Source organism: Entelurus aequoreus, linkage group LG10 (genome assembly GCF_033978785.1).
Source record: "Entelurus aequoreus isolate RoL-2023_Sb linkage group LG10, RoL_Eaeq_v1.1, whole genome shotgun sequence".
Lineage (NCBI taxonomy): Eukaryota > Metazoa > Chordata > Actinopteri > Syngnathiformes > Syngnathidae > Entelurus > Entelurus aequoreus.
The window spans coordinates 75995932-76020600 of record NC_084740.1 but is presented as its reverse complement, the minus strand read 5'-3'; the positions used below and the strand labels follow the sequence as shown (position 1 = coordinate 76020600).

The following is a 24669-nucleotide window of genomic DNA, read 5'->3' as shown; positions in this document are numbered from 1 at the left end:
ATATATATATATATATATATATATATATATATATATATATATATATATGTTAGATTATCCAAAAAATAGTGCTCGATACCGTGGTAGAGCGTAATACGTATGTGTGGGAAAAAATCACAAGACTATTTAATCTCTACAGGCCTGTTTCATGAGGGGTTTTCCTCAATCCTCAGGAGATTTTTTTTTTTTTTTTTTTTTAATTTATTTATTATTTTTTTGTTGTATATATATATATATATATATATATATATATATATATATATATATATGAACGGTTTAAAAGAGGAGAAAACACGAAAAAAAATGACAATTGAATTTTGAAACATAGTTTATCTTCAATTTCGACTCTTTAAAATTCAAAATTCAACCGAAAAAAAGAAGAGAAAAACTAGCTAATTCGAATCTTTTTGAAAAAATTTAAAAAAGAATTTATGGAACATCATTAGTCATTTTTCCTGATTAAGATTAATTTTAGAATTTTGATGACATGTTTTAAATAGGTTAAAATCCAATCTGCACTTTGTTAGAATGTATAACAAATTGGACAAATCATTATTTCTTCTAGATTTTCCAGAACAAAAATTTTAAAAGAAATTCAAAAGACTTTGAAATAAGATTTAAATTTGATTATACAGATTTTCTAGATTTGCCAGAATAATTTTTTTGAATTTTAATCATAATAAGTTTGAAGAAATATTTCACAAATAATCTTCGTCGAAAAAACAGAAGCTAAATTGAAGAATTCAATTAAAATGTATTTATTATTCTTTACAATAAAAAAAAAAAATTTACTTGAACATTTATTTAAATTGTCAGGAAAGAAGAGGAAGGAATTTAAAAGGTAAAAAGGTATATGTGTTTAAAAATCCTAAAATCATTTTGAAGGTTGTTTTTGTTCTCTAAAATTGTCTTTCTGAAAGTTATAAGAAGCAAAGTAAAAAAATGAATGAATGTATTTAAACAAGTGAAGACCAAGTCTTTAAAATATTTTCTTGGATTTTCAAATTCTATTTGAGTTTTGTTTCTCTTAGAATTAAAAATGTCGAGCAAAGCGAGACCAGCTTGCTAGTAAATAAATACAATTTAAAAAATAGAGGCAGCTCACTGGTAAGTGCTGCTATTTGAGCTATTTTTAGAACAGGCCAGCGGGCTTTAAAGCATAACCAAGCATGCATCACTATAGCTCTTGTCTCAAAGTAGGTGTACTGTCACCACCTGTCACATCACGCCCTGACTTATTTGGACTTTTTTGCTGTTTTCCTGTGTGTCGTGTTTTACTTCTTGTCTTGCGCTCCTATTTTGGTGGCTTTTTCTCTTTTTTTTGGTATTTTCCTGTAGCAGTTTCATGTCTTCCTTTGAGCGATATTTCCCGCATCTACTTTGTTTTAGCCATCAAGAATATTTCAGTTGTTTTTAATCCTTCTTTGTGGGGACATTGTTGATTGTCATGTCATGTTCGGATGTACTTTGTGGACGCCGTCTTTGCTCCACAGTAAGTCTTTGCTGTCGTCCAGCATTCTGTTTTTGTTCACTTTGTATCCAGTTCAGTTTTAGTTTTGTTCTGCATAGCCTTCCCTAAGCTTCAATGCCTTTTCTTAAGGGCACTCACCTTTTGTTTATTTTCGGTTTAAGCATAAGACACATTTTTACCTGCATTTCCAAAGCAATTAGCTACCGGCTGCCACCTACTGATATGGAAGAGTATTACACGGTTACTCTGCCGACCTCTAGACAGCACCCACTCTCAACAACAACAACACATCATTTGCAGACTATAATTACTGGTTTGCAAAAAATGTTTTCAACCCAAATATGTGAAATTAGATAATCTCCCACGGCACACCAGACTGTATCTCTCACAGCACACTAGTGTGCCGCGGCACAGTGGTTGAAAAACACCGGTATAGTGAATACAAGTTGTCTGCTGGCCACAGCTTGACCCTGGAACAGATCATTCCCAACACATAAGCCGTTCTAACATAAAAGTCCTCACCAACGTTCCCTCTAAGGTGCGCGCCTGTGCAATTGCGCACTGCTCAAGCGTCCTCTGCGCACGGCAAATCTATGCCGCGCACAAAATCAAATAAAAAAATAAGCGCATAAAAATTTCCGACACACGGACACGACAGAGAAAACAGATTTCGTCATCATTGTTCAAATATTGTAACGTCTGTCGAGACGCTTTGAGGACATGAATTCCATCCATCACTTCACTGAGCAAAACTCTTTATTGTCGGCCATAAACACATCACCAAAACATTAGTAAAAGAAAATTATATCTAGCAAAAGTGGTCATTTTCTGCAGTACAAACCAGACCAAAAGCAACTTTGTTATATCAACAGCACCCGCTCGCTCTCTCTCACTTGCGCCAACACATGCACATATGGCACTTAGCCGGTGATGCGTTTACAGCCACACAAAAAGTGGGACAACTCCAACACCACACATAAAGTGTCATTCCAGGTCGTTACTCTATGATTTACCAATCAAGCGTGTGCTTATTCTAGTGTCATTTATTAGGAATCTTCATTTATAAATATTAATCATGAAATGCTGTTAGTATATTAAATAAATACTAATAAAAATATATTTTGTACAAACAGGAAGTTGCAGGAATGTACACATGATCCCCTGCTTACATCTCATTGTGCAACATGTGGGGGGGGGATATTTATTTTTATTTTTTTATTTTTTATTTTTTATTTTTTTTACATAAATAAATACAATCATGTGTGCTTACGGACTGTATCCCTGCAGGCTGTATTGATCTATATTGATATAGAATGTATATATTGTGTTTTTTTATGTTGATTTCATAAAAAAAAAAAATATATATATATATATATATATTTTTTTTTTTATTCTTGTGCGTCCCGGTACCAATCCGGTCCGCGGCCCGGTGGTTGGGGACCGCTGATTTAAAGCCTTCATTGCTTGTGCAGTCAATACAAGTTGCATGTGGGCCACAGTTTGACCCTGGATCAGACCACTTCTATTTCCAACACTATTTAAGAAGCACTGCATTAAAAGTGTCAGGGTTGTCCCTGATTGTTTAGTCAAGTTTTAGTTTTTTCTCTGTGTTTGTTTTATTTCCTGTCCGCACTGTTATTTTGGTTCAGTTCCCTGTTTGTCTCTCTGAGCGCTGTCCCCTCAGCTGTGGCTGATTGGCACCGGGCCACACCTGGTGCCAATCAGCCAGCTGCTATGTATACCTGCCCTGCCCTCCAGTCACTGCTGGATTGTTGCCATTTATACTTGCTCGGTCTACTTCTGTCCACTCTGCTCCTGTCTTAGTTCATCCTGCTCGTCTCTTGCCACGAGAGTTTTGTTTATTGGTGTCCCAGTAAGTGTTTTTGTTTCTTGTCCATAGTTTAGCTTTGGTGCTAGTTTCTGTTCATAGCTGAGTTTGTTCTCCGCCTTGTGCGCGCCTTTTGTTTGTACCCTTTTGTTTGTTTTTGGTTATAGACTTTAATTAAATCATGTTTTCTCTGCATCTTGGGGTTCGTCACCAACAAACTCTGACAAAAAGTGGCTGTTTGGAACTTTGCTCAGTTCCATTTTTCTAGGGGTCACACTTTTGTTCACGCCCCCCCTCTGAGGTGAATGTTTATTCATGTCCCGGTTATACAACTGCACACAATTTGGACGTAAAGATCTGAGACTTCCTTCAAATGCGAAGCATCTTCTAGAATGTTCTTTCTTACTTAAAATATTGCATGTATAGTCGGTGAAATTCCTCACAAGTTGCCAAGAACACAAAAGTTGAACCATTTTTTTATGTGACGGCAAAACTTCCACGTTTACTTTTTTTTTCTAGCTTTTTTTATTATTCCACCATAGAAAGTTATTAAAATCTTCATTGCTTGTACAAGTTGCAAGTAGGGTTGTACGGTACCGCGATACTAATGAATCATATTCAGTACTATACCGCCTATAAAAAGCACCGGATCCCCCCCAGCCCCCTGTCGTCGTCATTGCTGGGTTTACGAGCAGAGGAGCATGTTCGGCAGTGCACAATCACAGAGTACTTACAAGCAGACACAGTGTGTAGACAGAAAAGGGAGAACGGACTCATTTTGGCTTAAAAGGTAAAGATAAAGGTGAAGTTATAACACTGAAACGCCCTCAGGAAGAGGTGCTTTAAGACATGGCTAGCTAGCTAGCGGCTAACATCCATCCACAGTCGGCAGTGTTTTAGCTACTTCTAAATCACTAATCCTCGTCTCCATGGCGACAAATAAAGTAAGTTTCTTACATGTATCATTATCACTGGAGGACGAGGAATAGCTAAACATGCTTCACTACACACCGTAGCTCACCGGCGTCAAACTGTAAACAAACGCCATGGGTGGATCTACACCTGACATCCACTGTAATTATACCAAGTACATTAGCGTATCTAGTCAATACTACTATGATTATGTCGATATTTTTTTATCATCACAACTAGAGATGTCCGATAATATCGGACTGCCGATAAATGCGTTAAAATGTAATATCGGAAATTATCGGTATCGTTTTTTTTATTATCAGTATCGTTTTTTTTTTTTTTTTTTTTTTTTTTTTTTTTTTTTTTTATTAAATCCACATAAAAAACACAAGATACACTTACAATTAGTGCACCAACCCAAAAAACCTCCCTCCCCCATTCACACAAAAGGGTTGTTTCTTTCTGTTATTAATATTCTGCTTCCTACATTATATATCAATATATATCAATACAGTCTGCAAGGGATACAGTCCGTAAGCACACATGATTGTGCGTGCTGCTGCTCCACTAATAATACTAACCTTTAACACTTAATTTTACAAATTTTCATTAATTACTAGTTTCTATGTAACTGTTTTTATATTGTTTTACTTTCTTTTTTATTCAAGAAAATGTTTTTAATTTATTTATCTTATTTTATTTGATTAATTTTTTTAAAAAGTACCTTATCTTCACCATACCTGGTTGTCCAAATTAGGCATAATAATGTGTTAATTCCACGACTGTATATATCGGTTGATATCGGTATCGGTTGATATCGGTATCGGTTGATATCGGTATCGGTAATTAAAGAGTTGGACAATATCGGCATATCGGATATCGGCAAAAAGCCATTATCGGACATCCCTAATCACAACTAGAGATGTCCGATAATATCGGACTGCCGATATTATCGGCCGATAAATGCTTTAAAATATAATATCTTCACTACACACCGTAGCTCACCGGCGTCACAACGGAAATAAATGCCATTTGTGGATCTACACCGACGTCCACTGTATTGATACTAAGTACAAGAGCGTATCCAGTTGATACTACTATGATTACATCGATATTTTTTGGCATGACAACAAAATGTATATTATGTTTATAAAGTCAGGAAATATGTCCCTGGACACATGAGGACTTTGAATATGACCAATGTGTGATCCTGTAACTACTTGGTATCGGATCGATACCTAAATTTGTGGTATCATCCAAAACTAATGTAAAGTATCAAACAACAGAAGAATAAGTGATTATTACATCTTAACAGAAGTGTAGATAGAACATGTTGAAGGAGAAAGTAAGCAGATATTAACAGTAAATGAACAAGTAGATTAATAATCAATTTTTACAGTTTTTCCCTCATAATGTTGACAAAATAATAGGTGTATAAATGACACAATATGTTACTGCATATGTCAGCAGACTAATTAGGAGCCTTTGTTTGTTTACTTACTACTAAAAGACAAGTTGGCTAGTATGTTCACTATTTTATTGAAGGACAAACTTGCAATAATAAACATATGTTTAATATACACCAAGATTATTTGTTTAAATAAAGCCAATAATGACATTTTTATAAATATGACTTCTTTTTTTTCATTAGTTTGACCATATAAAATCAACGATAATAAAAAAGGAGATGCTTGGAAATAGCATAAAAATGCCCCAAAAACTTGGAAAAACGCGATTCATAGCGTTACTTTTTGGTGTAACCATCATGAGCGTTCTGTTCGGGTGTATTTCTTTTATATTTTGATAAATCATATTTATGTATTACTAAATTTAAATAGGTATTGATCAATCTTTAAGCTGTGTGTATTTGATTTCAGTTTGCTTTTGACATCTTATTTAGAATTGTAGTTGAAACTTTTACAACCTTGTGTTGCGCTCATGATGGCGTAACCAAACTAGATTTCATTTAATGATCTTATTTTGAATATTTATTCCCTTTTTTTACATTTAGTATATTTAAATATTCATTTATAAACATTGAATACATTTCAAATATCAATAAAATGCAATTGCCTTCATCTTCTAGGGCAGGGGTCACCAACGCGGTGCCCGCGGGCACCAGGTAGCCCGTAAGGACCAGATGAGTCGCCCTGCTGGCCTGTTCTAAAAATAGCTCAAATAGCAGCACTTACCAGTGAGCTGCCTCTATTTTTTAAATTTTATTTATTTACTAGCAAGCTGGTCTCGCTTTGCCCGACATTTTTAATTCTAAGAGAGACAAAACTCAAATAGAATTTGAAAATCCAAGAAAATATTTTAAAGACTTGGTCTTCACTTGTTTAAATAAATTAATTCATTTTTTTAGTTTGCTTCTTATAACTTTCAGAAAGACAATTTTAAAGAAAAAATACAACCTTAAAAATGATTTTAGGATTTTTAAACACATATACCTTTTTACCTTTTAAATTACTTCCTCTTCTTTCCTGACAATTTAAATCAATGTTCAAGTAAATTTATTTTTTTATTGTAAAGAATAATAAATACATTTTAATTTAATTTTTCATTTTAGCTTCTGTTTTTTCGATGAAGAATATTTGTGAAATATTTCTTCAAACCTATTATGATTAAAATTCAAAAAAATTATTCTGGCAAATCTAGAAAATCTGTCGAATCAAATTTAAATCTTATTTCAAAGTCTTTTGAATTTCTTTTAAAATTTTTGTTCTGGAAAATCTAGAACAAATAATGATTTGTCTTTGTTAGAAATATAGCTTGGTCCAATTTGTTATATATTCTAACAAAGTGTAGATTGGATTTTAACCTATTTAAAACATGTCATCAAAATTCTAAAATTAATCTTAATCAGGAAAAATTACTAATGATGTTCCATAAATTCTTTTTTAAATTTTTTTCAAAAAGATTCGAATTAGCTAGTTTTTCTCTTCTTTTTTTCGGTTGAATTTTCAATTTTAAAGAGTCGAAATTGAAGATAAACTATGTTTCAAAATTCAATTGTCATTTTTTTCGTGTTTTCTCCTCTTTTAAACCGTTCAATTAAGTGTAAATATCATTAATTATTAATAATAACATAGAGTTAAAGGTAAATTAAGCAAAATTGGCTATTTCTGGCAATTTATTTAAGTGTTGGTGACCACTGTTCTAGGGTAATGTTTAGTTACACCAAGTCATGGGCGTAACACTAAGCTTCATCACTTTGACTTGTAATATCTCTAATTCTGCTGGTGTTTTATGCTTTTTTCTTTTTTGGAACATGTACTATACATATAATACAATAAAGTCCCATTTAAAATGATGTTTCTAGCAATACTTTAATTTTGCCTTTGAAAAGTAACACTCCAATGTCCATTAGTGGAGCTGTACACATACAGTATGTATTATGATTAATCATGATTAATCACAGGTAACATATTGTCAATTAATTTTTTTAAAACGTCCCTCTGAAAGCAGCCATTACTGCCATGTGGCCCTCAATGAAAATGAGTTTGACAGCCCTGATGTAGACGATCATATCTGCTGTACACATTTACTTTACAAAAGAGGATATTTGTCTTGTTGCCTTATTTTTATTTGACTTTATTCAATGTTTGGGGAGAATTTTATTAAACAATACCAGTTTTTCTTTTAAAAAAAAGATCATCGCTGTTTTATTTTATGGAGGAATGTAGTTAATCATAGAACTGGCACCTAATGTTTTTGGTTTGTTTTTTTTAAATATAGATTTTCAATCGAAAATTCATTCTAAATTGAATGGTTACCTCCAAGAATCGAATCGTGTGGTGCCCAAAGAGTCACAGCCCAACTATTTATAGCAGGTCTATTCAACTGGTGGCCCGCGTGCCAGAGCTTTCAATTTGGCCCGCCCAACATCACCCAAATTAGCTTGATGAAAGCATTGAAAACAGGGTTGATGATGTATGCAGTACTCCCGCCACCCCACAGGGGGCAACAGCCAAGCACATGTTCAAGTTCAAGTACCAATGATTGTCACACACACACACACACACACACACTAGGTGTGGCGAAATTATTCTCTGCATTCGACCCATCACCCTTGGTCACCCCCTGGGAGGTGAGGGGAGCAGTGAGCAGCAGCAGTGGCCGCGTGTCGCAATGAGTAGAAGAAGATGACACTATTGACCCTAAAAATATTCCAAATATATCGCGAAAAAATCTGACTTTTAACAGCGACTGGACAACAAAGTATGAAATTGCTGACTTTGCGATGTCTTTTGTGTTCGTGGCCGTGTTGTTTTTGTCTCTTTAACTCTGTTTAAACTCTTAAATATTTGTAACGCTGAAACACTAAACCTACTTTATTTATGGAACATGCACAATGGATGTTATTTGTGTCAAATACACAATGGATGTTATTTGTGTCAAATACACAATGGATGTTATTTGTGTCAAATACACAATGGATGTTATTTGTGTCAAATACACAATGGATGTTATTTGTGTCAAATACACAATGGATGTTATTTGTGTCAAATACACAATGGATGTTATTTGTGTCAAATACACAATGGATGTTATTTGTGTCAAATACACAATGGATGTTATTTGTGTCAAATACACAATGGATGTTATTTGTGTCAAATACACAATGGACGTTATTTGTGTCAAATACACAATGGACATTATTTGTGTAACACACACAATGGATGTTATTTGTGTAACACACACAATGGATGTTATTTGTGTAACACACACAATGGATGTTATTTGTGTAAAATACACAATGGATGTTATTTGTGTAACACACACAATGGATGTTATTTGTGTCAAATACACAATGGACATTATTTATGTAAAATAAACAATGGACTTTATTTATGTAAAATACACAATGGATGTTATTTGTGTAACACACACAATGGATGTTATTTGTGTCAAATACACAATGGATGTTATTTGTGTAACACACACAATGGATGTTATTTGTGTAAAATACACAATGGATGTTATTTGTGTCAAATACACAATGGACATTATTTATGTAAAATAAACAATGGACATTATTTATGTAAAATAAACAATGGACTTTATTAATGTAAAATACACAATGGATGTTATTTGTGTAAAATACACAATGGACGTTATTTATGTAAAATACACAATGGACGTGATTTATGTAAAATACACAATGGACATTATGTGACATACACGATGGATGTTATTTGTGTAAAATACACAATGGACATTGTTTATGTAAAATACAAATGGACTTTATGTAAAATACACAATGGACATTATTTATGTGACATACACAATGGATGTTATTTGTGTAAAATACACAATGGACGTTGTTTATGTGAAATACACAATGGACGTTATTTGTGTAGAATCCACAATGGACATTATGTAAAATAAACAATGGACGTTATTTATGTGATATACACAATGGACATTATTTATGTAAAATACACAATGGATGTAATTTGTGTAAAATACACAATGGACATTATTTATGTAAAATAAACAATGGACATTATTTATGTAAATACACAATGGATGTTATTTATGTAAAATACACAATGGACGTTATTTATGTAAAATACACAATGGACATTATTTATGTGAAATACACAATGGACATTATTTATGTGAAATACACAATGGACGTGATTTATGTAAAATACACAATGGACATTATTTATGTGACATACACAATGGATGTTATTTGTGTAACATACACAATGGACGTTGTTTGTGTAAAATACACATTGGAGGTGGTTTATGTAAAATACACAATGGATGTTATTTGTGTAAAATACACAATGGACATTATTTATGTAAAATAAACAATGGATGTCATAGGCCGTATAGGCAAATTCTAAGGGCGCCGTCCATCAGGGGGCGCCACGCCAGTGCCACAAATGTTGGGGAAAAAATTAATTAATTAATTTAAAAAAAAGTTGGTACTATTATTTCTAAATACAAAAAATAATCCCACGTTAATTAAAATGCAAAGTAAAGCCTATTTAATAGAAATATTATTTGTTACAACATTACGCCGACCCCCACCCCCCCTCCCCCGCACGGTGCGCCCCCTCCCCTCCCGTATCATGACTCTTTTTGGACGTCACCACATCAAAAAATCAACACAAGATGTCAAAACGGCCAAAACTGTCAGGTGCCCGGGGAAGAAAAAATAGAAAAGAAGAGGAGGAGAAACGAGAAAAAGACAGAGGTAGCAGGTAGGTAACGTTAGCCTCCATGAAATTATTTGTCTGTTACAGAATGTGATAGTAACCTGGCTTTTTAGCATTAAGCTAATGTTACATGATTCGGCAATTGCTAATCAACAAATAGCTAGTTCTGCTTTAACGTCGGGTTGATATTGTGGAGGGGGCTAAATTGTTATGGAAAATAATAATGTAACGTTAGGTAATTACAGTACTCCCACCTTACATTCCTCAGGGACATTTGTATTAGATCTTTTAAGCAGGTGTTTTTTTGTTTAACATTGTCATTGCCTTCTGGTTAGCTAATGTTTGCCCTGCAGGTAATAGTCACTTTTCCACCCCTTTATATATTAGGTATAGTTGTAAGCCTAGTTGTTAAAGTGCACATCATTAATGTTAATTAAGCAATATCACTCCTCCTAAAATCTTGCCTAGGGCGCCAGATTGGTTAGGGCCGGGCCTGGTAGTAGTAGTGGTGTGTATTTGAGGCTAGCTGTTTGAAAGCTGCACTCATGTTGTACTCTGAGCATGCAGGCCTCACACTCCTGCCAGCTCAACCTGAATATCCATCAGGGCCGGCTCCCTTTTTTTCTTTTTTTTTTCAACACCCCTCCCCGCCTTTCATCGTCTCTTTCATGTGTACACGCCTCACGCCGCCCCGTTGGCCTAATTAGGCCGCGGCTATGTCACAACATCGCAGGCGGAGGCTTTAAGAGCGAGGAAGCGAGCAAATGGAGGACGAGGAGGAGCAGAGGGAGGGCGAAAGGGGCATCGCCTTTGCAGCGCCGGACGCACCAAGATACCGCTGACTTATCGTTTCACCCCCACGGAGTCCATACACCCCACCCCACCCCCCCACCACCGTGAGTGAGAGTCAGGGGCCTACCTGCTGGAAGGGCATGCGGAGGGCCCCCATGTTGACGTAGGGCGCCACCCTGCAGGCGTCCAGGTGGCTGCCGCTGCCCAGGATGACCCCTGGAGAGAAGGGAAAGATGTCTGTCAGGCGGCCAGACAGTTGTTGTTGTGTCAGAAGGATTGTTTGCTTTTTTTAAAAGAAGAATATTCAAGAAAAAAATCAATCACAAGAGTGGAAAAAGCCACGTTTACCTTTGTGCATCTGGTTTTCTTGTTTCCGACATTTTGCTCTTCTGTTTTGAAACCACACCTGCAATTTGAAGAAGAAGAAAAAATAGCGCCGTGTTAGATACTCCAGTCGTCATTTGTAATAGAGTACCGTATTTTTCCGGAGTATAAGTCGCTCCGGAGTATGAGACGCACCGGCCGAAAATGCATAATAAAGAAAGAAAAAAAGATATATAAGTCGCATTTTTTGGGGAAATGTATTTGATGAAAGGCAATTTCAAATAAATCAAGAATAGTGAACAACAGGCTGAATAAGTGTACGTTATATGAGGCATAAATAACCAACTGAGAACGTGCCTGGTATGTTAACGTAACATATTATTAGGGATGTCCGATAAATGCGTTAAAATGTAATATCGGAAATTTTCGGTATCGTTTTTTTTATTATCTGTATCGTTTTTTTTTTTGTTTTTTTTTTATTTTTTATTAAATCAACATAAAAAACACAAGATACACTTACAATTAGTGCACCAACCCAAAAAACCTCCCTCCCCCATTTCTTTCTGTTATCAATATTCTGGTTCCTACATTATATATCAATATATATCAATACAGTCTGCAAGGGATACAGTCCGTAAGCACACATGATTGTGCGTGCTGCTGCTCCACTAATAGTACTAACATTTAACACTTAATTGTACTCATTTTCATTCATTACTAGTTTCTATTTAACTGTTTTTATATTGTTTTACTTTCTTTTTTATTCAAGAAAATGTTTTTAATTTAGTTATCTTATTTTACTAATTTTTTTAAAAAGTACCTTATCTTCACCATACCTGGTTGTCCAAATTAGGCATAATAATGTGTTAATTCCACGACTGCATATATCGGTTGATATCGGTATCGGTAATTAAAGAGTTGGACAATATCGGAATATAAAATATCGGCAAAAAGCCATCATCGGACATCCCTACATATTATGGTAAGAGTCATTCAAATAACTATAACATATAGAACATGCTATACGTTTACCAAACAATCTGTCACTCCTAATTGCTAAATCCCATGAAATCTTATACGTCTAGTCTCTTACGTGAATGACATCAATATTATTATTTGTGTTAATCATTTCACACATAAGTCGCTCCCGAGTATAAGTCGCACCCCCGGCCAAACTATGAACAAAAACTGCGACTTATAGTCCGAAAAATACGGTACAATAATTACCGTTTAAACATTTTGTAGGGCTGAACGGAAGAAAAGACTGGCACATTCAACTTAATGGCAAATACTACTTCCTGGCTAAGGCAACACGCTGTAGTTTACACACTACTGCCATTTAATGTCTTGGAATTGCAACTGCATGCAAAGCCTACTATATATTGGGAATTCCGGACCATAAGCCGCTACTTTATCCTACACTTTGAACACTGCGGCTTATTAGACGGTGCGGCTAATTTATGGATGTCTCTTTGCTGACCGCCATAATAAAAAGTTTTTTAAAAACTAGCAATTACCGTATAAGTCGCACCGGCCGAAAATGCATAATAAAGAAGGAAAAAAACATTTATAAGTCGCACTGGAGTATAAGTCGCATTTTTGGGGGGAAATGTATTTGATAAAAGCCAACAGCAAGAATAGACATTTGAAAGGCAATTTCAAATAAATCAAGAATAGTGAACAACAGGCTGAATAAGTGTACGTTATATGAGGCATAAATAACCAACTGGTATGTTAACGTAACATATTATGGTAAGAGTCATTCAAATAACTATAACATATAGAACATGCTATACGTTTACCAAACAATCTGTCACTCCTAATCGCTAAATCCCATGAAATCTTATACGTCTAGTCTCTTACGTCAATGACATCAATAATATTATTTGATATTTTACGCTAATGTGTTCATCATTTCACACATAAGTCGCTCCTGAGTATAAATCGCTATGAAAAAAACTGCGACTTATAGTCCGAAAAATACGGTACTTAATTTTTCATTTATTACAACTTTACATTACATATTTGTGTCATAAAATTATGACTTTGTTCTTGTGGAGTTGACCTAAAAATACTACAGTTGTCTGCAAAAAAATGTAAAGGGTTAAACTTCTGACTTTATTCCTGCAAAAATTATAATTTTTACACATCATTCTACAACTTCAATTCAAGTTTTTTATTTATTTACTATTTTTTTGGTGATCCAACTCAACTCTTGCCTTAATCTCGATTAAAAATGTTCACGTAGTTTTTCCTTGAAAGCAGACTTCTCTCGCATTTCTCTAAAACGTTTGTGTAATAAAATGACAACATTTTGCTAATAATGATACAACTATTTTGAAAAAGTGCACTTTTTCACTCTGACCAATTATTACCGTATTTTTCGGAGTATAAGTCGCTCCGGAGTATAAGTCGCACCGGCCGAAAATGCATAATAAAGAAGGAAAAAAAACATATATAAGTCGCACTGGAGTATAAGTCACATTTTTTGGGGGAAATGTATTTGATAAAATACATAAAATCCAACAATATGAAAGGCAATTTAGAATAAATCAAGAATAGTGAACAACAGGCTGAATAAGTGTACGTTATATGAGGCATAAATAACCAACTGGTATGTTAACGTAACATATTATGGTAAGAGTCATTCAAATAACTATAACATATAGAACATGCTATACGTTTACCAAACAATCTGTCACTCCTAATCGCTAAATCCCATGAAATCTTATACGTCTAGTCTCTTACGTGAATGACATCAATAATATTATTTGTGTTCATAATTTCACACATAAGTCGCTCCTGAGTATAAGTCGCACCCCCCGGCCAAACTATGAAAAAAACTGCGACTTATAGTCCGAAAAATACGGTAATAAAGGTGCATGGAGAACTAAGCCTTCCCTCAAACATATGCAGGAAAATGATTAAAGCATGTACCGTATTTTTCAGACTATAAGTCGCAGGGTCAGGAGCGACTTATGTGTGAAATGATTAACACATTAGCGTAAAATATCAAATAATATTATTGATCTCATTCACGTAAGAGACTAGACGTATAAGATTTCATGGGATTTAGCGATTAGGAGTGACAGATTGTTTGGTAAACGTATAGCATGTTCTATATGTTATAGTTATTTGAATGACTCTTACCATAATATGTTACGTTAACATACCAGGCACCTTCTCAGTTGGTTATTTTTAGGGATGAATGTTTGATAAGAAATTACCGAGTTCGAGCCTATTATCGAATCCTCTTATCGAACCGATTCCTTATCGATTCTCTTATCGAATCCAGATAAGTTGTTGTACACTACCGTTCAAAAGTTTGGGGTCACCCAAACAATTTTGTGGAATAGCCTTCATTTCTAAGAACAAGAATAGACTGTCGAGTTTCAGATGAAAGTTCTCTTTTCCTGGCCATTTTGAGCGTTTAATTGACCCCACAAATGTGATGCGCCAGAAACTCAATCTGCTCAACGGAAGGTCAGTTTTGTAGCTTCTGTAACGAGCTAAACTGTTTTCAGATGTGTGAACATGATTGCACAAGGGTTTTCTAATCATCAATTAGCCTTCTGAGCCAATGAGCAAACACATTGTACCATTAGAACACTGGAGTGATAGTTGCTGGAAATGGGCCTCTATACACCTATGTAGATATTGCACCAAAAAGCAGACATTTGCAGCTAGAATAGTCATTTACCACATTAGCAATGTATAGAGTGTATTTCTTTCAAGTTAAGACTAGTTTAAAGTTATTTTCCTTCAAAAATAAGGGCATTTCAATGTGACCCCAAACTTTTGAACGGTAGTGTATATGGAAAAAAAACCCACAATATTTGGTTTAACAAAAGCTCACTTTTATTTTATAAGAAAAAGATCAAATAAAATAAATAAATATTGACTGTTACCCCACCTAAAAAAAAAAGAAGAAAAAAAAATATCGACTGTTGTTACCCAAAGTATATTAAGTGGGACTTTTCAGAAAAACAAATATATACAGTAACACAAACCTGTCTCTGTGATCACTATAGGTGAATAGCCATGCATTGAGGCCTTTTTTTCCCATCCATTATTTTTGCTGCTTGTGTGACATCACAGGAAATGACGTAGCTCAGTCATTTCCTGTGATGTCCCACAGGGCATTTCCTGTGGGATGGGATTCGTTCCCAGGGATTCGAATAAAGAACCAACTCTTTTTCTTTACTATAGTGGCCTCGATAACGGGAACCGGTTCTCAAAAAGGGATTCGAGTCCATGGAATCGGTTATTTTCTTATCGAACGGTTCTTTTCTTATCGAACAACTGGGAGAACCGGTTTCGAACATCATCCCTAGTTATTTATGCCTCATATAACGTACACTTATTCAGCCTGTTGTTCACTATTCTTGATTTATTTGAAATTGCCTTTCAAATGTCTATTCTTGCTGTTGGCTTTTATCAAATACATTTCCCCCAAAAATGCGACTTATACTCCAGTGCGACTTATATATATATATTTTTCCCTTCTTTATTTTGCATTTTCGGCCGGTGCGACTTATACTCCGAAAAATGCGGTACAGTCGTGACAGTGTTTGAGGTGTTAAAGCTGCAATCAGGGAAAAACAATCAAGCCCAAAAAGTATAGAAAATAAAATGAGGGCCTAAATTAAGCCTAAAAAAAGGCTACATGATGTCAAAATATGAATACTACAGGAGAGTTGGCTGCTCAGTATCGTGGCCACTGATTGGCTCAGCCTCAGGCAGCATTACTAAATTGGATTGAATAAAAGGTGAGTATTTCCAGGGCCTCCGCAGGCTAAATTAATTGTATTAATCCCTCATTAATGTTTTTTCTCATTTTTTATTTTTGTGAATTTTTTTCCTATACTTTTTTTAATCAAACTCACATTTATTTGATGCGTGTTTTATACTAAAAACCAATTTGTTGGAACTAAATCGTTCAGTGATTGTTAATTGGTGCAAAAATATTAATGTTGACGTCATGAAGACTTACAATTTATAGAATTCAAAGCCTTTCAAGACTCGCACTGATGGTTATTGTATTTATCAGTGACAGAGCAGGAAGCGGCTAGGAATAAGTTTGCTGTAAATTTCCACATGGAAATTATTTGACATTTAGCACTTCTAATCCGAGGTTGGCAGGGCCCGTGATCTCTACTTACATGTCTGGAGGATTCTCATATTAATAAAACATATGTACACGTTTATATTATACATCAACTATGAAAATATTAAATCCATAATTAATAATTCCTACTTTCAGAAATTATTTTTTGCCACGACCGAATTAACAGCGATAAACGAGGGATTACTGAAATATGTGCAAATAATGTGTTAAAGTGTGTAAATGTGCACTATATATTAGTTTATTAACATTGCATATTATTATTTAAGTGTTTCCCCCCCCCCCCCCCCCAAATATATAAGTTGGTGTTTTACCTTATGTGTGTTCATTATTGAGTTGCACAAATGTAAATAAAACATGTTCAATGCAGCCTAAAGGCTTCTGCACATAAACACAAATAGACAATTAAATATGTACAAAAAATGAGTATGCAGCGTGTAAATGTGCTAGACGTTGTTTACATGACGTGTTCATGAACATATGACATTGTACGAATTGTTGTCACGACCATTAATGCTCATCATCAGGCTTCCTTTTGTAGTGAATAATTATTATATTAGCGTCCTTTTTTGAATGATTATCATCTCACTGGTGAGGAATTAGGGATCGTTTGGACTTCACAGGGCTTAGTGTTGAGGATGAGGATTAGTGGTATGATGACGTCATTGGGAGGGAGTCGGACAACGGTCCCTCGCCGTCATAATAGTGGCCTCAGATTGATTTCTTTTTAGCAATATTATTATGAGGATGATGCGCAGTTGTAAGATAAAAGTGTCTATAGAGTATGTTAGATCTTCATTACCGTTTTTCACAAACGACCATAATCTAATTTTTTTTCTTTTTTGACAAGAGACAGTGAATAATGACATTTAATTTAGCAGCGCGCCGGCACACACACACACACACACACACACACACACACACACACACACACACACACACACACACACACACACACACACACACACACACACACACACACACACACACACACACATTTAAGTGAATTAGAGAGTGTGCTCATAACTTTCAATTACACGACGCATTGACAGCACAACACACACACAGCAAATAAAATAAACACACTTTTCCCTGCTGTACGTGAACGCAACACTCCTATTAAATCCTATCACTCGCTTTTAATTGCAGATAATGATGCGTTCGTGTTCGTTAACAAGAGCACTTATTATCGGGCACAATTAATGTTCGTTTTTTTCTTCATATTGCATATCTCACGGTATTTTTTTTTTTTGTATAATTAAATACAGATAGTTTTTATTTGTATTTATTTTTTTATTATCTTTTTATTTTATTTTTTATTTTTTAATACACTGTAGCACTTTGAGGTTGTTTACTCAATGTAAAGTGCTTTTTACAAATAAAATATATCATTATTATTAGATAACCTTTTAAAAGTGCCAAATACCAAACGGTCTGTTTGAGAATAATTTCTTTGAATTAAAATATGTCATGTATGAAATTATTAAATATGTATATAATGGATGGATGGATAATATTTTTTCTTTTATTTTATGTTTTTCATTTTTATTTTTTTTGTCTATTTATCCACCAACCTTTGTTTTGCCAAGAGGTGCCACTCTGAGCCTTATTTAGTCCAGCTCCATGCCAATTATCTGCACCTGTTCCACCTTCTGCACCTACAGGGAGCCAGGAAGCAAGACCCGGAGGAAGGCGGGACCCACCTGGACGCGGGCCTCCGAGAGACCGAAGGCGCTGGCTGAGCTCCTCCCGCATGAAGGCGTCAGGGTAGTGGGTCTCGTCGAAGAGTCTCTCCAGCTCGTTGAGTTGTTCCAGCGTGAAGTTGGTGCGACTTCGACGCTGCTTCAGCTTGCTTTGAGCGTCCTCGTCCTCGGACTTCACCTCCTCCTTCTTGTCCTTGCTGCACTCGTAGATGCCTGCACGGAGCACAAGGTCAGTTTTAGTGTGTGTGTGTGTGTGTGTGTGTGTGCGAGAAAATGTGTGTGTGTGCGAGAAAATGTGTGTGTGCAACATACATAAAAATCATTGGCAAATTCTTTAATATATATGTCATTATGGAAGCATACTATTTTTTTTATTAATCATATTAAAAATTATGGGGGAAAAAAATTATATATATATATATATATTATCTTAAGGATGTTTTTGCACGTATAGTTTTTTTTTGTTGCACATTGTGCCTGATAGAACATTTTCAAATGCATTAATAACATGCCAGATAATATCACCAAAGTCCATTTTAAAATCATAGACTGTATTTATAGTATTCACATGTGAATAATGCTGTATAATAGACTGTATTTATATTATTCACATGTGAATAATGCTGTATAATAGACTGTATTTATATTATTTACATGTGAATAATGCTGTATAAAAGACTGTATTTATATGTATAATAGACTGTATTTATATTATTCACATGTGAATAATGCTGTATAATAGACTGTATTTATATTATTCACATGTGAATAATGCTGTATAATAGACTGTATTTATATGTATAATAGACTGTATTTATATTATTCACATGTGAATAATGCTGTATAATAGACTGTATTTATATGTATAATTGACTGTATTTATATTATTCACATGTGAATAATGCTGTATAATAGACTGTATTTATATGTATAATAGACTGTATTTATATTATTCACATGTGAATAATGCTGTATAATAGACTATATTTATGTTATTTACATGTGAATAATGCTGTATAATAGACTGTGTTTATATGTATAATAGACTGTATTTATATGTATAATAGACTGTATTTATATTATTCACATGTGAATAATGCTGTATAATAGACTGTATTTATATTATTCACATGTGAATAATGCTGTATAATAGACTATATTTATGTTATTTACATGTGAATAATGCTGTATAATAGACCGTATTTATATTATTCACATGTGAATAATGCTGTATAATAGACTATGTTTATGTTATTTACATGTGAATAATAATAGACTGTATTTATATTATTCACATGTGAATAATTCTGTATAATAGACTGTATTTATGTTATTCACATGTGAATAATGCTGTATAATAGATTGTATTTATATTATTCACATGTGAATAATGCTGTATAATAGACTGTATTTATATTATTCACATGTAAAAAAAAAAATACCTAAGTGTTTATTGTGAGCAAACTGTGGTGCTGAATTTCCCCCAGGGATCAATAAAGTACTTTCTATTCTATTCTATTCTATTCTGTAGGAAATAAATAAAAAACAAAATAAATAAACATCATTTTGTTGCTTCTCTATAGCTGAGTAACACATGTTTTTGTATTTTAAAAGGACAATATTGTGCACAATTAGGGAAATTGTAGATATTACTAGTTTATGTTTGGAAATGTATTACATTTGTAGAGTTAAAAGTTCAAGATGTTGCTTTTGTGCCTGGAAACATGAGTGTGCAAGTGTAATAACGTTCATGCTGAATGATTAATGATAGTTATTTTGTACAATCTGATTCCAAATGATTCATTCTTTAAAAATCTCTCTTTCTATATATGTCTGGAAATAACGTTATTTTATTTTTTTAAATACAGTAAACAATAATCGTTTGTAACATATACGTCTGGAGGTATTATTTTATTGTTTATGTACCTTCTAAAAGAATAATTTGTAGCATTTGTCTGAAAAGAATATTGTTGTTTAGAAATAATCATATGTGTGGACATATTTCATGGTTTTAATACCTTTTAAAATAATAATTTGTAGCATTTATCTGGAAATAACATTATGTTCTTGTTTAAAAATAATCAAATATATGTGTGGAAATATTTCATTGTTCTAAAACCTTGTAAAATAATAATTTGCAGCATTTATCTGGAAATGACATTATTTCATTGTTTAAATTACCATAAAAATAATCATGTGTGGAAATGTTTCTTTGTTCTGATGCCCTGTAAAAGATGAATTTGTAGCATTTGTCCTGAAATGACATTATTTCATTGTTTAAAAATAACCATATGTGTGGAAATATTACTACATTACCTTATAAACGATTAATTTGTAGCATTTGTCTTGGAATAACGTTATTATGTTGTTTAAATTACCCTAAAAATAATAATGTGTGTGGAAATATTATTTCATTGTTGTAAACCTTATCAAAATAAGAATTTGTAGCATTTGTCTGGAAAGAACATTATTTTATTGTTTAAAAATAACCATACGTGTGGAAATATTATTACATTACTTTATAAAAGATTAATTTGTAGCATTTGTCTGGAAATAACGTTATTGTATTGTTTAAATTACCCGAAAAATAATAATGTGTGTGGAAATATTATTTTGTTGTTGTAAACCTTATAAAAATAATAATTTGTAGCATTTGTCTGGAAATGACATTATTTAATTGTTTAAATCCATCCATCCATCCATTTTTCTACCGCTTGTCCCTTTTGAGGTTGCTGGGGCGTGGGGGGGCTGCATTCGGGTGGAAGTCGGGGTACACCCTGGACAAGTCGCCACCTCATCGCAAATTGTTTAAATTACCACTATTAAAAAAAAAACATTTGTCTGGAAATAACATTTTATTGTTTAAATTACCATTAAAAAAATTGTCTGGAAATAACTTTTTTATTGTTTAAATTACCATTAAAAAAACAATTTGTCTGGAAATAACATTATTTCATTGAAATTACCATTATAAAAAAAATTGTCTGGAAATAACTTTTTTTATTGTTTAAATTACCATTAAAAACATTTGTCTGGAAACAACATTATTTTATTGTTTAAATTACCATTAAAAAAAAAACATTTGTCTGGAAATAACATTATTTTATTGTTTAAATTACCATTAAAAAAAATTGTCTGGAAATAACATTATTTTATTGTTTAAAATACCATTAAAAACATTTGTCTGGAAATAACTTTTTTATTGTTTAAATTACCATTAAAAACATTTGTTTGGAAATAACATTATTTTATTGTTTAAATTACCATTAAAAATTGTCTGGAAAAAGCATTATTTTATTGTTTAAAATAACCATTAAAAACATTTGTCTGGAAATAACATTATTTTATTATTTAAATTACCATCAAAAAAATTGTCTGGAAATAACATTATTTTATAGTTTAAATTACCATTAAAAACATTTGTCTGGAAATAACATTATTTTATTGTTTAAATTACCATTCAAAAAATTGTCTGGAAATAACATTATTTTATAGTTTAAATTACCATTAAAAACATTTGTCTGGAAATAACATTATTTTATTGTTTAAATTACCATTAAAAAAATTGTCTGGAAATAACATTATTTTATTGTTTAAATTACCATTAAAAACATTTGTCTGGAAATAACATTATTTTACTGTTTAAATTACCATGGAAATATTTAATTGATTTAAACACCTAAAACAATAATTTGTAGCATTTTTCCGAAAATGATATTTTCATTGCCCCCCAAAAATGATTGGTGTGTAAATATTAGAACATATTTAAAATAATGATATTTAAGGTTATTTGTTATGTCCGGAAATAATGTCGTTAAAAAACAACAATTAGGTTGTCTGCACGTATTTAATTTGAACGCACCGAGGACTCTTATTTTGTAGTATTTAGGGATTTTTAGCATAAAAAAAAAAGTATAATATGTTTAAAAAAAAAACGACAAAAAATTGGGGTTTACCTTCCGTGGGTCTCGTGACGCTAAAGTCCTTGAGCTTGTCCTTGTCCAGCTCGTGCACGTGCTCCTTGAACACGTGCAGCGGGCAGTGCGCGCCCTCGGCGAAGTCGTGCACGCCCTGCTCGGGGCTGTGCAGCTCGCGTGCCCGCGCCAAGCCGCTCTCCAGAACTTCCCGGTAAGTGACGGCCTCCTTGCTGCTCGCCGCGCCGCTCTTCGACTCGAACGACTTGGACACGAACGCCGTCAACTCTTCCATGGCGGCCTCCTCTTCTTCTCCTTCTCCTCCGCTTTCACTTACTTTATATTAATACCAAAAAAAAAATAAAGAATGTAGAAAAAAATGAAAAAAAAAAATCCCGGCGTGGAGCCTCCGCGTGTGAAGGAGTGGAGGTGAGATCACTCCTGCTGTTGTGTGAAGGAGAGCTGACTATTTATACACCACCACCTCCAGCACAAAAAAAAAAAAAAAAAAAAAAGAGCCTCCTCCTCTTCCTCTTCCTCCTCCTCCTCCTCCTCATCCTCACGCTGCCGTCTCTCGCAATTAAAGGCCTCAGCTGCACTTTTTGCACAATTCAACTTTCAGCAAAATGGTGGGGAGGTGGGGGGGTGGGGGGGGGGGGTGCATCCAATCTTCCTCACTTTTCCATCTTTTTCTCTTCTTTCTCCCCCACAAATCAATGATGGAGGCTGATGGAGGCTGATGGAGGCTGCTGGATGAATGAAAAGGATTACAAGTGTGCTCTCTTTATATACTCTTAATATTCAATCATTAGCATTTTTATAATGACATCATTTGACTGCAACAGCAATGATGTCTTTTACTCGATCTACAGCAGGGGTGTCCAAAGTGCGGCCCCGGGTGGGGGGGGGGGGCCATTTGTGGCCCACGGGTCATTTTTTAACGGCACATTTTAAAAATACGAAATGAAATGATCAGTATTGTTTTTTTATTATTGGTATCATTTTTTTATTTTTTTTTTATTAAATCCACATAAAAAACACAAGATACACTTACAATTAGTGCACCAACTCAAAAAACCTCCCTCCCCCATTTACACTCATTCACACAAAAGGGTTGTTTCTTTCTGTTATTAATATTCTGCTTCCTACATTATATATCAATATATATCAATACAGTCTGCAAGGGATACAGTCCGTAAGCACACATGATTGTGCGTGCTGCTGCTCCACTAATAGTACTAACCTTTAACACTTCATTTTACTCATTTTCATTCATTACTAGTTTCTATGTAACTGTTTTTATATTGTTTTACTTTCTTTTTTTTATTCAAGAAAATGTTTTTCATTTATTTATCTTATTTTATTATTATTTTTTATTTAAAAAGGACCCTATCTTCACCATACCTGGTTGTCCAAATTAGGCATAATAATGTGTTAATTCCACGACTGTATATGACGGTATCGGTTGATATCGGTATCGGTAATTAAGAGTTGGACAAAATCAGGATATCGGCAAAAAGCCATTATCGGACATCCCTAATTACAAGTGTGCTCTCTTTATACTCTTAATATTCATTCATTACCATTTTTATAATGACATCATTTGACTGCAACAGCAATGATGTCTTTTACTCGATCTACAGCAGGGGTGTCCAAAGTGCGGCCCTGGTGGGGGGCATTTGTGGCCCACGGGTCATTTTTTAACGGCACATTTTAAAAAATACGATTAAAAACAATTAAAAACATAAGCGGTATAAAAGAGCAAACAGGTGAAATGTAACAAGAAAATGTCGCAATGTATACTCTAATAACTAGGGATGTCCGATAATGGCTTTTTGCCGATATTGTCCAACTCTTTAATTACCGATATCAACCGATACTGATATATACAGTTGTGGAATTAACACATTATTATGCCTAATTTGGACAACCAGGTATGGTGAAGATGTGAAGTGAAGTGAATTACATTTATATAGCGCTTTTTCTCAAGTGACTCAAAGCGCTTTACATAGTGAAACCCAATATCTAAGTTACATTCAAACCAGTGTGGGTGGCACTGGGACCAGGTGAGTAAAGTGTCTTGCCCAAGGACACAACGGCAGTGACTAGGATGGCGGAAGCGGGGATCGAACCTGCAACCCTCAAGTTGCTGGCACGGCCGCTCTACCAACCCAGCTATACCGCCCCACAAAGATAAGGTCCCTTTTTTTTTTTAAAAAATTAATCAAATAAAATAAGATAAATAAATTAAAAACATTTTCTTGAATAAAAAAGAAAGTGAAACAATGTAAAATCAGTTACATAACCATATGTGTGGAAATATTGCATGTTTTGTGTTTTTTTCCATTAAAAAAAACAGGGTTTTCTTTGACAACAAGAGCATACAACTTAAATCTTTAAAACATTTATATTGACAGATAGACTTAG

At 33.9% G+C, this 24669-nt stretch overlaps 1 protein-coding gene across 1 annotated transcript in view; it reads right to left on the bottom strand.

Moving 5' to 3' along the window:
- The window catches only part of shox (shox homeobox), a 35615-nt gene extending 13023 nt beyond the window's left edge, over positions 1-22592 (bottom strand). The window contains 5 exon segments of the mRNA XM_062061715.1: positions 11304-11392; positions 11525-11582; positions 18329-18352; positions 18354-18541; positions 22285-22592. Coding sequence (XP_061917699.1) covers positions 11304-11392; positions 11525-11582; positions 18329-18352; positions 18354-18541; positions 22285-22537 — 612 coding nt within the window. The 5' untranslated portion in view covers positions 22538-22592.
- Positions 22593-24669: the final 2077 nt, after the last annotated feature.